Here is a 13,713-nt window from a genome sequence, read left to right as displayed (position 1 = left end):
GGAACAAGGATGAAGGTAATTTGTTGGTAAAGCAGTTGTCTGCAGAGGGAGGGACTCAGTAATTTATGGTGATCAGAGTGAGGGAGTGTAACATTAGCCCTGTCCACAAACAACCCTATAACCCCTAAATAACTTGGAATCTCCACCTTGCGTCTGATTAGTTAATTTGCGTGCCTAGAGGTTGTTTCTGGACCAGGCCTCGGATTTTTTTCAATGATTCTAAGAGGGAATGTAACAATGCACTGAAACTGAATTGACAGAACGAGCGTCACACGCTACACTAGAATGAAGGGACGTGGTGGGCATGTGCTCCACTTAGACATTGGTATTACAGCGCACTGTACCATGGCTGTTATGAAACTTGACTACCATAAAGATATGGTGGAAAATGCTGTTACTCAGTATGTTGGCACAGTGGAGGAAATTGATTTATGTGCCAATGCTTTCCCCCGTAGCAGTGACTTAAACATGGTTTTATGAATACTGGTACTACCAATTATAGTTACATTAAGACAGATTTTTTTTGCTACTTTTTTGTTGCTACGTCCAGTGATTATATTAAGGGGAGTTAAGTAAAATTACATGGTGCTCACAAAGGCCAAATACTAGCTTAAAATGTAACTGGACATTTAAGTGAATAGTTATAGGTTGTTTTCTCAAGTTAGGATTCAGGCTATTATAGTTAGAACAATTTAAGGGAGTTGGAGTTACTGTCCATAGTACAACACCATTTTAGAGAGGAATAATAATCTTAAATGCCTGTGCCAAATGGAATCTGTGCCTCCCCGCTTACAAGAAGGATGGGATCTATGCCAATGTTAGTTTCTCTGTTGTCTCAAATGACACCCTATTCCTCATGTAGTGCACATCTTAGTTGTCATTGGGGACATACCCTTTCTATCTACACAGTGTGTGACCTTTTGTTAGGGACATTCTCTTCGTTGTTGATTTGCCTGGCCTATTGAATGATCATAGATGCATTGTTTGTAGTGAAACGGGGAAGTAAAAAGGATGTGAATTTTCATTCCACCCCTCATCTAGAAGTGTTAATATCCATATGTAGTGATTAGGGCTGGATTCAATCAGTATCAGAGCGAGAGGTTCCCGCGTTTACGTAAGCGCTACATATGTCAACTCAATCAGCAATTACCTTAATTTTAACGTGGATGTTCCGCGATACAGATTGGATCTAGCCCTTAAGGTTTAAAAGAGAATGTTTTAACTTTTCTAAAAGCGAAGCAAATAAAATAAGAGCTGAGGAATGAGCTCTATGTACAGTTTGTCTTGTGGTGTTTGACAGAACCCTTGGTTGTATTTGGGAACACAAATCGCTAAGCGATACATTTTGCTTAAATGTAGTAATCAACTTCCAATTAAAGGTTACAGTGAGAGAGCAGCCCTTTGTTGAAGAGTCAAAACTTTGGTCAAATTAAGCCAGTCAAATTCCAACTTGAGGTATGATCACACACATGGCGTAAATCATACATTGGGTCAATGCAAGATTGCATGAACTTATATGCACACTTCAAGTTATGATTCAGCCCTAGTGCACTTGCTCACTCTCCCTCATGGATTTTAAAGCATTGGGATGGTGTAAGTATGGGCTAGAGTTATCACATTTTCCTCCCCAGGCGATTCCTGGGTGGGACTGGAATATGGTACCCTTTGGGGAGAAGGGTGGAAAATTGGACTATATCCCGTGACTTCATTTTAGAGTTGACACCTTATTTACAACGCTTCTCCACTCTGTCAAACCACAACTTATCAATCCCATGATACTACCACAGAAAAAGTACAAGAATACAGTTTAATGCTTTTTACAATACAAATCATATTTGGCTAGATGGGGGTACTACAATCACACAGCTCAATTCAGAAGAGTGATTGCCATGTCATCATATTTATGTGGTTCCTGAGATAACGGTTGTTTCTCCAGATGTGAAATCTGATCATCTGTAGTGCAAGTGCAATGAAGATGACCTGGAACAAGCCCAGGATAACCACAGGGTGATTGCCTTAAGAGGTTATTAGTGGTCAAGGGTGGAGTCTGGACATCTCAGACACGATGTGTTCTCGGCATGTCTCCCTTAGCTTAGTGATGGTTGCCATGGAGAGACTTCCTGGTTCCCTGAAGATTTCCTGTCAATATCAAGAAAAGGAGAAAGGCCAGAGTTCACCGGTGAAGTTGTCAATAGATGCTGATCTAAAGTCTATTTTGCATTTCCTTAATCATGGTTAAAGACACACTTCAGCTATTTTTTACCTTTTCCTGTTGAAAAATGATATCCCAAGTATAAATCGTAATGTACACAGACTTAAGGGTAAAACATTTTTTGGAGCAAGTGTTTTTTAGACTAGTGGTTCCCAAACTGGGGAATGCACAAGGTACAATTTCAAAATTGGATAGTGCATAATCAGTTTCCCTCGTCATGTCAGTCATTGCATACCTTAGAGAGCTATTTATAACTCGTCAGAAATGTCCAGATCAACTAGCCCATGTCATCTAACATTTTTGAGCTAGGTTTTGTAGCCCATAGATTGTAGTGGGACGGGAACATTCTGTGTCAGGAACAGTGCTTGTGCCCAAAGACGTGGCGGGCACGAGATGTTCCCCAATTCTGGAAGGGGGCCTGAGTGAAAATGTTTGAGAACCCCTGTTTTAGACCAACTTCAAGAGTTAGCTATTCAAGGAGTTGGTCTGATGTGTTTACCGTACTCTCATCGGCCTCCCCCTTGCTTGTGGGAACAATAGACGAGCAATACAGGTCAAAAGAGGAAAGGCTCACCCCCCCACACTTATGCAATGTCATACCTGGACCACTTAGATGTGCCTTTTGTTAAAGGCCCAGTGCAGTCAAATGTGATTTTTCCTGTGTTTTATTTATATATTTCCACATTATGAGGTTTGAATAATACTGAGGAATTGTGAAACTTATAAATGCCCTTTTCGTGCAAGAGCTGTTTGAACAGACTGCCTGAAAGTTTAGCCTGTTTTGGTGGGATGGCGTTTTGGCATGCCTGGTGACATCACCAGGTGGTAAATTAGACCGATAAGAAAGAGAGTTCCAAACCTCTCTGCCAATAACAGCTGGCTTTCAGTTTTCCCCTCCCAGATAGTCCTAGCAAAATTATTGTTTGAAAAATTGGTCTTTGCTAAGAAGCTTTTTGACCATGTTAATTGAAAACAATCACAGTAGGGTACTTAATTGTCACCTGGCTGCATTTGACATTAAGGTTAGGATTTGAATATGGTGAACAGACCCTAAATCTTTGCCTAAGGTTACTTCTCTTCTGGAGTAGCTTACCCGCATGAAGGTGTGGCAGTCGTATGTGAAGGCTCCCTGGGTGATCAGTTTGAAGCGCTCACACACCTCGACCATGGAGCGGGCCTGCAGGATTTCAGCCTGGTGATGGAGGATCAGAGTCAGGGCCACGCGGAACAGGATCTTAGAGCCCTCGTAGAACAGGCAGTCCCAGATCCGCAAAACTGTCTAAGAGAAGAAAAAGACAAAAGAGAATAATTATCATACAGAGGGTGATGATAGACCCAGACTTTACCAACACATCACACACACTACCCCAATCCCCTTCACCTCTACAGGCAGGACATCGATGTAGAGGCAGATGAACCACCTGGAGACCACCAGGGTCCACATGACGTTGTGTTGGCCCATGGCCTGCCACACAGCTGGGGCTTTGACCCTCACCAGCTCGCCCAACACCTCCTGGTCCGTCTTCAACCCCAGCATGCCCGGGCTGTAATAGTCTACAACAAGAACAGGTCAGGTTAATTCAGTTCAGTGTTTGACAAGAGGTTGTGTGTGTGTACATAGATGGTATATATCCTGAAACCTGAGATACATCCTGTGTTTGCTCATCTCAACACACCAACAACACAGTCTTACCACAAGCCACGTGACCATGGCGCTATTCCACAGAAGCAGCTCCCAAAATACACAGAAGGGAAAACCTTCAACAAGTAGGTCTACTACTATGACTATGCAAACCTCACCACACGTATCCTCTCACACAACCAGACAGACACAACGGGAGCGTGTGGGACTTACCAGAGAGTATTCTTCCCAACAAAGAGTCCATGAGCCAGAAGGACTTCTCTTCATCCTTAGTGATGATGATGAGGTAGCCTGCAATGAAGTTCATACCCTAGAATAGAGAAATAAACAATAACTCCCTTCACACACACACACAGAAACTTGTGCACACATGGTATGTACCCACAACGCAGGCACTTTAGAGGACAGGTGAGGTATAGGCAGTTATTACAGCCACAGGGTACAGAACAGGTACACATAGAGGAAACAGTGGACATATTGTACACACGTTAGGTAAACAAGGGAAAGCAAGACTGACACAGGAGACCGGTGAGATCCATCCAACAGATTATTTATAGTATCTATAAGGCCCAGTACCTGGCAGTATCCCACAGCCTGGTTGTGGTGTCCATACGCCAGCAGCACGTTGTACAGGGCCTTCTGCAGACAGGGCTCTGAGCTGTTCCGGAACTGCACGTTGTCAGGGAACGTTCTGTGCATGTCTGCCGAGACAGGGCACTCCGCCATCAGCCAATCATAGTAAAGGAACAATCAGGGTCTTGTTCATTAGACATCAATTCTGTTTTCTGTTGCAAGATGCTATAGACTGAGCGATTCCACGCCAGCAGGAGCGGAAAATATTTTTGGAATCTCAGATTGTTCTGGAAATTTTCACATAGAAACTCCATTGGGAAGAAGGATGTTTGAAATGCTTTTTACATTTATCACATATCATTTTTTTTTTATCATGATGAAAGTGGCCATTTTAGGCCCTTTTTAACCTATACATGTCTCCTGTAAGACCCTATGATCTGTAAACCGTATTTGATACAGACATCTTGGTGTCATTATACTCGTTATAGTGTGCTCTGAAATATGGAGAGGGTCTTGATTCTGAAATACAAATTTACACAAATTTATTCAACATTAAAATAATCTCAAAACTACCCTTTTTGATTTTGTTCATTTTAAGACAGATTGTTTGGAACAATATACTCTACAAGTACATCACAATTCCAGAGTGGGCTCTGCTAATTCTGAAGGTATAATACATTTTATGAGTGCCACCGACACAGTGAATGGGAAAATGGATTCAAAGGGAGCTCCATCTGCTGGTGACTGAAATTGCAATCCTAAAGGAGGGCTGTGACCTTTGTTAATGACCTATAATGTCAATTGCAATGTTTAAAATAGGGAATATCATTAAAAGTACCATGTTGAATAAATGTATGTTGAATAAATGTGAATGAATGTGAAAATGTGAGTTTCATAATCAAGACATACTCCATATTTGACAGGGCACGATAAGGAGTATAAATGCCTGTATATTTACGGTTCACAAAACATAGGGTCTTATAGGAGGAGTGTAGAGGTCTAAAAAGGGCCTAAAATGGCCAAATTTCATCATGAAATTTATGATACAAATGTAAAAAGCATGGTCAACATCCTTCATAGAAAACAGAAAGGAAAACACAGCACACTGCTGCTCATTCTTTCTACCAATGAAGTTCCTATTTAACAATTGCCAGAACAATCTGAGATTACAAAAATAATTTCCGCCCCTGCTGCTGTGGAATCGCCCATAAAACATTTGATATTGCTTACAGTACCTATCCTGACGGTCTCCTCCAGCTTGGCATCGTGCTGCTGCTCGGTGCCCAGCAGAGTGTGGTAGTACCCTGGGTTCTTTTCCAGCTGCTCCTGGGCCCCGCTGGCTGCCATCCAGATCTGGGCTCGGTGCTCGTTGGGCACACCCTTACGCACGTACCGCTTCACTAAGAGAACCGAAACCATGACTACAGTCAAAACTCAGAATGCAAATATAGAATGAAAATTCTTATTCAATATATGTATGTGTTGAGTGTTTCTTCCCCTGTCTGTGTATATATGTGTGTGTGTGTGCATGCGTGCATCACACCCTTCAGGTTCTTATCCACGTGGACTTTCCCCTGTAGGAGTTTAGACCACTTGATGGACCTTCTGGTGAGGACGGCTACATACTCAACCATCATCTTCTCATAGGACTCATAACCCTCAGGCATCTCAAACCCATACGAGTCCACCCTAGAGAGATAAAGCAGGGTCAGTCTGAGAATACACACACAGATAAAAACAATGGATCTATATGACCCACATTCTAGACCCAGTAGACTGCATTGATCACAGAGGGATGTCAGTGTGGGTTGAAAGCCTGGAACTGTTATAGCATACTGATAGTCAGATGACTTGATATTGGCCAAGCTTTAGCTACAATAACCTGGGCTAGGTGGTTGGGATTACTGTGACAGATAGCTGGGATCAGATGACATGCTGTTCAATCAACCCGTGTGAAATTACAACCCTAGAGGTTGAAACTGCATATAAAAAAAAAAGCCAAAAGAAGGAAAATAGAGACAAGTTCAAACATCCCAAACAGACATAACATGCAATAAAACAAAAAGGTAGAGGTTTCACAACTGTGTACTTCATGGCAATTCAGCTGGTAAATGCAAACTTTGTGACATACTGTAGACAGTAAAGTAAAAGCCAGCTGATAGGCCCTACACTAAAAGCCCACCTGGTTAATTATTGTCATGCCATGACGTTGTCACCTGATACACAACATCATGACAGATGCTGTATAACTTTTCATTGCCTAAAATTTGTTGGATTGTTACAAGCTTTCATCACGGATAAGTCGGAGACAAATAAATGTATGATACTCATCATTGCAACAACAAAAATCACACAAGGAAATGTCAAAACAGTTAATGCCCTACCTGTCATTCGCATTGGTGCTGTTGTTCAGGTGAAGCTGGGAAGTGATCGAGATGTTACCGTTCGTTTCACTCTCCATAGCGTGTAGCCTACTCCTCCGAATTGTCGGTAAAATGTGAAAACGTGACACGCACTCTCGAACTTAATTTTCTGATCCACCAACTCCAATAGCTACACTTACATCAGAAAGTCATAGACTACTACCATACATTGCCAGCTGCCAGTCAGCGGGAGCAAAAAACGACGGACTGTAACGACACGGATGCTCAAAAGTTAATTAGGAGCAATCCATTTAACGAAACAACTTGCAGGCTAATGTGAAATTAAATATCTTGCAATAAAATATTGAAACAAAAAACATGGAAAAGTCCATTAATCTACTATCGCTCTTCAGCCCATATATGAATACGATTCCTCTCCAATGATTAATCAGAAGGTGGGACTTGTTTTGTAAACTTCCCCCACCTCAGGTATATCCATTCAGTAAATTCTACATCCAGCCCACCAGGCTTATAGTCCAATAGTGAGCAACTGCAGCCCGCAAATTTATGTCTAAATAGTGCTTGTTTCGCTTTCCATCCTCAATGGTCTTCTTGGTTCTCTCAAGCCGTGACAGCAACAGATGCCACTTTTGTGCCTTTATGTCAGTGTTGTGTATTTACTCACAAAAGACAAACCTACTTTCCACTCTCCAGTAGCCTAGACTAATGTTCAACAGTTGATCAACAAAATAAACATTGCATTCTGGGTGTATATAAGAGTTTTGGTTCCCCCTAATGGTTAAGCTTAGGCTTTGTAAAAGGTAGGCGAAGCAGATCATAGATATGTGCCTAAGAGCAACATTGGGATGGTGATAACATCTATAGCAAATGTAATATGTTGGTTAAACATTACACAAGTAATGATGCCAACAATACAGTATAGCTACCTGTTCATTCCCTCCATCAGTATAGTAACCTGCCATTAGTCCAAATTCTAGTATTGTACTACAACACAGAGAATGTATGTTCTAATCTACACAATAAGGTAGGTTATATTGGAGTGTTCTGTGACATTTTCAACCTGCATAAGGCCCTTGTGTGATGTGTAAATGAAGCTCAGGTGCTTGTGGAGGAGGAAGACAGTACTAGAGGGCAACAGCTAATTGGACTGGGTCTTAAATACTCATGATGCAGTGTGTGTGGTGTGTAACTTGAGTCTGGTGGGGTGGATGTGTTCAGAAGGAATGTGTTCAGTAGGTGAAACATTCAGAAATTGTGCAAATAGCAAGAGACACTCAAAACATGAGACTGAATCACATTACAGCAGAACAGCCTCTTAATTTCTGATAAAAACATGCTTTATTCCTTTCCAAACTAACAATACCTGTGTGATTAGTGAATGACAAAGTGTAAGTAATGCGTGTCACAAATGCATTAATACCTAAATGGATGGGCAGCAGGGTCCTTTTCAACACAAGTAAGCACTGTCCAACGCGCTCCCTCTTGCACACACATGCATGACAAACAGTGCCCCCCAGTGACTGCTTGGTGGTTCTGTTTTTGGGGTGTTGAAATGACGTAATGCAGAAGCGCACAATTCACAGTCATTGCGGTCCACAGTCCTGCTCGTGTTTTGTGCCTACACGTATTTGACAAATTAGTGTCATTAATTGGCCTGCAGACACTGCATTACATTTGTTTTATCCAAACCGCCAAAACAACTAGGAAGAGAACAGTATTTCAGTCTTTGCGGGCCAGAATGAACAGCCTTTCCCTAATATACACATGTCGAATGGGACAAACATTTAGAGGCATGGTCCATTTACTTAAAATGGCTGAAATGTATTTGTTTAAAACAAATATAACATAGTGAACCAAAAGAAGATTCTAAAACACAGAATGTTGCCATTTTTCGAACCCAAATGTTCAAATAAAATGATGACTTGGTACACACCCGACCTAAAATTCTATCAAATGTTATTGAGGCATCATATACCAGATCTTTTTTTTTTTTTTTTACACAAAAAGATGAATCTCTTATATTCATAAATGTAACTTATTTATATTATTCTCTGTACATACTGTTTTAAAAGACAGTATAATATATACAGTATATAACTAACAGTTTTGTTAACGCTGGTGTTGTGAGCAAACGTTGCAAGCTGCTTGGTCTGTCCCAAAGTGTTTGTGTTAGAAACAAGGCCTGTTCTGAACAGTACCCTCAGAGCCCTGCGTGCCACACAAAGCTAACTAACAAGGATCAACCCCAAACACACACATTTTTTGACACTTGTAAATCCGAATTCTCAGAGCTGCGAGAGAGAGCGAGACTGTGCCAGGGGAGGCATCTCTCCTTTTCTCCGGAATAATGAGATTCCAAAGGGAGCGTTGCCTGGAACACTGATATCCCCAAGGCCTCTTCCCGGCTGGCCCTCAGGCTGGGACATGTACTGCCAGCTGGCAATGTGCACGTGGCGACTCCCATCAAACAAGGATAGAAATAAAGCCTTGCTTCCTGTGTTTTCCTCTCACTCTTCCCTCATAGGTTGGTTACCTGATAGTTGTGCAGTTTCACGGATTCAAGTGTTTCTGTTTCCTCTTAAAAAGTTTTTTTTTTTTTTTTTTTTTAAATCCTACAGTCAATGAAGAGGAACCAAAGTTCTGCCCCTCTTTCAATAGCTGGGTTGTTAGTAGTGGGTTTTGCGTTTGGATCCTGTTACGATCGGCCGGGCGAATTCCACAAAATCGTCTATGAGAACTGGCCACGCCCCTGACAGGAAGGAGACGTATGATTAGCGGTCACTTTATTGACTCTCTTAATCCATCGCTTGGATGGAAGTTGCCCTTAGCCCAGACCTCAAAACAGCTGACTCTCTCTACATCTTTACTGTAGGCATTGGGGGGGAAACAAAACTGACCTTAAATCAGTGTCTCATCTAGAGCAGTGGTCACTGTTCACCAAACCTTGTCCAGGAGAGCTACAGGGTCTACAGGCTTTTGTTTCGGCCTAGTACTGAATCACCTGATTCAACTAATTTACAGCTCATCACAAACTTGATTAGCTGAATCAGGTGTGTTGGTGCTGAGCTGGAACAAAAGCCTGCCCACTCAGTAGCTTTCCAGGACCAGGTTTGATGACTACTGCAGTCTGTCATTGTCTATATTCAGTTGAAAGCAACATTCAGTGTATTGCACTTTTGCAAACAGCAATGAACCATGACTACTGTGTACCCTATTGAATACACTCCAGGTAACCACAGGTTTTAAACTCACCCTCCTCGTCGTAATTTGACATGTCGTCTGCGATTATGTTGCCAAAATCCAAGAGTAGGTTCCATGTGTCTTTGGGAATCGACCGTTTGTGGTGTTCCTATATAAAACACGAGAAAACAAATGTGGGAAAAGCACACAAGCAGAAAACAAGACACCGAGCTCAAAACGTTATGTTAGATTGGGATGCATAACATTACTCACCAATAAGAACCTGTTCCAGAGGTCCAGGAACTTAAAGCGGCCTGTCAGCACCAGGTTCCAGTAGGCCACAGCCATCTCTAGATCTGAAACACAGCCAGAGTTACACCTTGTTATCTCACTATAGTTTAATCAGATGTGTTCACACTGGGTTGAAACAAAAGCCTGCACACCCTCAGGTGTCCTCAGGACTGGAGTAAAGAAACACTAATGTAACTACAGTAACTCTTGTGAACACTAATGTAACTAACTTTCATCTGTGCTTACCTAAACCCTTCTGTCCAGGGTTCTTGGCAAAGTTGAATGTGAACTGGTAGAAGTCCTTGAACTTGCCACTGTCTTTCAGCTCCTGTTCTAATCTGGGAAGAAGAGCCTTCAACTTCTCTGGGCTGTCGCACCTTGAGAGAAGATAAATACAGTGGACAAGTAAATAGATCTCAACTAAAACACAAACAAATTACATAAAACACACACCTCTTCTAATCCAGTGGTTCCTAAACTGTTCTTGTGCTATGATCTGTTACCCATCCATTGGGTTCCCCAGGGCAGTGTTGGTAGGCACAAAACAGGATAACCTTTAGTAGCAAACCTTGTCCAATAAGAACACTTATTTTCAATTTCCATTTAAAAACATGTTCCTGTTCTGTACCTACTAAATAAGACCCAGAGCTAACCTACGCTGACTTGGCATCACACAAAACACAAGACACACAGTATTAATGCCAAAGTTCACAGAGTCTAAATATAGAACTTCTCCCCACCATGTGAACACACTAACAACAAACATCACAATAACATGTACTGGCAATAACCAACAACACACTGTCATGCCACCAAACGGAGCTGCGTCGCAGAGTGATGACTTCACCCCCCGCTCACCCCAGTTCGGACATGCCATCCAGGAACTCCTTCTTGCTGAACTCGCACTGGGTGGCGGCCCGGAACTTCCACGCCACCACCAAGACGCTGATGCTGGCCGGGTCCAGGGTGAGGTCATCGCAGAACTGCTGGATGCCATCGATGCCTATCTTATTCTCATCCTGGGGATCTATGGAAATTACACACATATATATATATAAACACAAACACGCCATCTTAGGGATTTGAGAGAAACTAACACAAATTTCCTCTTTCGAGAAACAGGATAACCAATACAATGCATAACACCACAAATACATACTACACACTTACTAACCCATAACAGATACATAACCTTTGACACACAATCTCCACGTGCTGTATTCCTCTATAACTTCCCCCACTTGCCTTTGTAGCGGTTGTAGAGCTGTTCCAGCTTCTTCTTCTCCACGGGGGTTTTCATTGATTCCTTGTAGTAGAGGTCTGGGTTCTGGAAATAGTTGTCTGTGGCCACCTCTAGTTTCCAGTCATTCTGGGTCAGGCAGTAAGCAGCAGTCTTCTCCCCAGCCTGCGTGAAGGACATGAACTGCCGGACCTTGTCCCTCTGCGAAGACTTCAGCTTATGCTGCACGGAGACAGGACACGGGCTGTCAGATACCGAGAGACCGTGCAGCACCGACAGCAAGACGCACACACACACTGAGACGCACACCAGGATACACAGGGGCACACACACATCCACAGACATTCAGGCCGAGGTCATGTGGCCACCGGACATAAGGGTAGATGGTCAGACAGACAGACACTCACTTCGTATGATGATGAGATACAAGTCAACAAACAGACAGCAGTAGACAGACAAGCAAACAAGCTTTGGGCGTCCAGTCAACAAGCAAGGCAGACCTAGAACTATTCTGAGAGTGGAGAACGTTGAGTAAGCTCAGAGCATGTGCACCCCAGAAGGCCCCCAGTACATGGGGCGTCTGGTGGAATGTAATGTAACACGAGTAGGGGGATGCCATCAATGGGACCTCACTGCTCAACTGTTCCAGGGCGTCCCATGGTCCCAAACACACCATGCTACTGCCAGATCTACAGGGGTTATTACAAACTTTGCAGAGTAAGCACTAAGCAGATTGTGTAATGAAGTGACCAGGTGTGTTCATTGCAAACTGAGTGCATACACAATTAAACATGTAATGCAGTTCTGTTTGCTTGTTAAAAGTTAGGCATATTTCCATAACTTCGAGACATGCATCTATTTTAATAGACAGTCAACAACAGTAAACGATGATCACCGGGTGTTGGATAACTCTAGACTGATAACTACTTAGCTTCCTTCAGAGTGGATTTCAGTTCGGTTATAACTACTCTGTTGAGCGTGTGAGTGAAGCGACAACTATGATGTTGTTGAGCAAACAAACAACTACCTCGGACGGAAACGTAATCATCAAAAACATGCAACAACAGATCGGGAGTCCATAGGATATTTCACGGGTGTGCGAGAAACCACTATCCGTCCTGCGCGCTCACTGGTCCGGCTTGGCCACCGCAGTCAACCACGACCAACTTCTCAACTTGGAGCGTCTGACTGGCTCGCATTTCCTGATTACCAAAAAGGGAGTCGTAACCAGCTAGCTGCGCGCTGGACGAATGCTGTTCTAGGTCTCAAAATACCACCAACTGACCTTCCTTTCCTTTCCCTGGTAAATACGTTAAGTCAAGTGAAACAGCTCAACAATGGCAACACAGACAGACAGGAGACAGTCCGTGAGCCGCGACGGAACAATTTCTACCTTGCGCAACATGTTATAATCCCGGGGTTCAACATCACAGCAGCGGTTTATGTTTGAGGTTCTGTTTATTAATGTTCTCCTTACCTACCATTTTCACACGGCTTTTTACCAATTTGATAGCCAGTCGCTCATTATGCGCTTGCGCGGAAGCACTGACAGCCCTTGCCTTGTACAGAGTTGCACGTCGAGGTCATTTGAGTAAATATCCTACAGATATCACGGGATAACAATGAAACTTTGACAAGTAACACTTGTCGAGTGGACTCGAGTTATACACAAACCTAGATATGGATGCCACTGTATCAATCAAAAATCTATGAAAGAGAAGGATGACAACTGATCTGGCTACCGATTGGTCACGAAGACTACATATCCCGAAATGCAATGTATGTTTGTTTCGGAAGTAGCTATCAAGCAAGACTAAGATCAACAAGTATTTTTATAGAATTAATTTAAAATGTATGTTAGACCCCTTAATACCTATTATTGCTATCATATTAATAAACCTGTCTCGGTGTCAGCATTCAGTTTAGCTGAACCACAGTCGTTTATTGGATTAACGTTAGCAATCTAAAAGTTGGAAGTTGAAGGAGCCCTTCTTTATGTACACAAAGCTCATTAGCAGACTGTTCGATTAAAGTACATACCTCAGGTAGGCCTACCGTCGTGGGTCAGGGGAAATTGTGTGGGGCTGCAAACTTCCCAATATCCAAGTAAAGCAGACGTCTTGAAAGGAGTTTCTTCATGCCTTGAAAGTGAGAAGATCTGATGTGATTGGTGAAAAGACCAATTAGTGGG

At 42.6% G+C, this 13,713-nt stretch overlaps 2 protein-coding genes across 6 annotated transcripts; both read right to left on the bottom strand.

Moving 5' to 3' along the window:
- Positions 1 to 1,793: 1,793 nt before the first annotated feature.
- On the bottom strand, positions 1,794 to 8,023 carry LOC129816107 (growth hormone-regulated TBC protein 1-A-like). The gene is made up of 8 exons (XM_055870247.1): positions 6,812 to 8,023; positions 5,971 to 6,116; positions 5,663 to 5,827; positions 4,431 to 4,555; positions 4,068 to 4,164; positions 3,594 to 3,766; positions 3,306 to 3,491; positions 1,794 to 2,139 (listed from the first exon to the last, which is right to left on the bottom strand). Exons 1-8 carry the CDS (start codon positions 6,886 to 6,888, stop codon positions 2,035 to 2,037), a joined length of 1,074 nt encoding a protein of 357 aa, XP_055726222.1. The 5' UTR covers positions 6,889 to 8,023; the 3' UTR covers positions 1,794 to 2,034.
- Positions 8,024 to 8,126: 103 nt separating this feature from the next.
- On the bottom strand, positions 8,127 to 13,274 carry LOC129816108 (DCN1-like protein 2). 5 transcript variants are annotated; one of them, XM_055870251.1, is made up of 7 exons: positions 13,004 to 13,274; positions 11,528 to 11,744; positions 11,141 to 11,309; positions 10,529 to 10,659; positions 10,265 to 10,347; positions 10,064 to 10,160; positions 8,127 to 9,560 (listed from the first exon to the last, which is right to left on the bottom strand). In XM_055870251.1, the coding sequence occupies exons 1-7, from the start codon at positions 13,004 to 13,006 to the stop codon at positions 9,478 to 9,480; spliced, it is 783 nt and encodes a 260-aa protein (XP_055726226.1). In that variant the 5' UTR covers positions 13,007 to 13,274; the 3' UTR covers positions 8,127 to 9,477. The 5 variants fall into 5 exon arrangements, with proteins under 5 accessions (XP_055726226.1, XP_055726227.1, XP_055726225.1 ...); XM_055870252.1 differs by having other exon boundaries at positions 13,000 to 13,273; XM_055870250.1 differs by lacking the exon at positions 13,004 to 13,274 and adding an exon at positions 12,916 to 12,999.
- Positions 13,275 to 13,713: the final 439 nt, after the last annotated feature.

Source organism: Salvelinus fontinalis, chromosome 19 (genome assembly GCF_029448725.1).
Source record: "Salvelinus fontinalis isolate EN_2023a chromosome 19, ASM2944872v1, whole genome shotgun sequence".
Lineage (NCBI taxonomy): Eukaryota > Metazoa > Chordata > Actinopteri > Salmoniformes > Salmonidae > Salvelinus > Salvelinus fontinalis.
The sequence above is the reverse complement of the archived record's forward strand: the minus strand, read 5'-3'. Positions and strand labels throughout refer to the sequence as shown.

Bases quoted from the DNA above. Each gene is read 5' to 3' on its own strand.
- LOC129816107 (XM_055870247.1), bottom strand. From the start codon at position 6,888: ATGGAGAGTGAAACGAACGGTAACATCTCGATCACTTCCCAGCTTCAC. The intron at 5,828-5,970 runs GTGTGATGCACG...CGGTTCTCTTAG, and splicing joins CGTGGATAAGAACCTGAAGG to TGAAGCGGTACGTGCGTAAG. The intron at 4,556-5,662 runs GTACTGTAAGCA...CTGTCTCGGCAG, and splicing joins GGAGGAGACCGTCAGGATAG to ACATGCACAGAACGTTCCCT.
- LOC129816108 (XM_055870248.1), bottom strand. From the start codon at position 11,867: ATGTCTGTGGATGTGTGTGTGCCCCTGTGTATCCTGGTGTGCGTCTCA. The intron at 10,660-11,140 runs GTGAGCGGGGGG...TCTTCTCTCAAG, and splicing joins GATGGCATGTCCGAACTGGG to GTGCGACAGCCCAGAGAAGT. The intron at 9,561-10,063 runs GTGAGTTTAAAA...CCTTCCTGTCAG, and splicing joins GTCAAATTACGACGAGGAGG to GGGCGTGGCCAGTTCTCATA.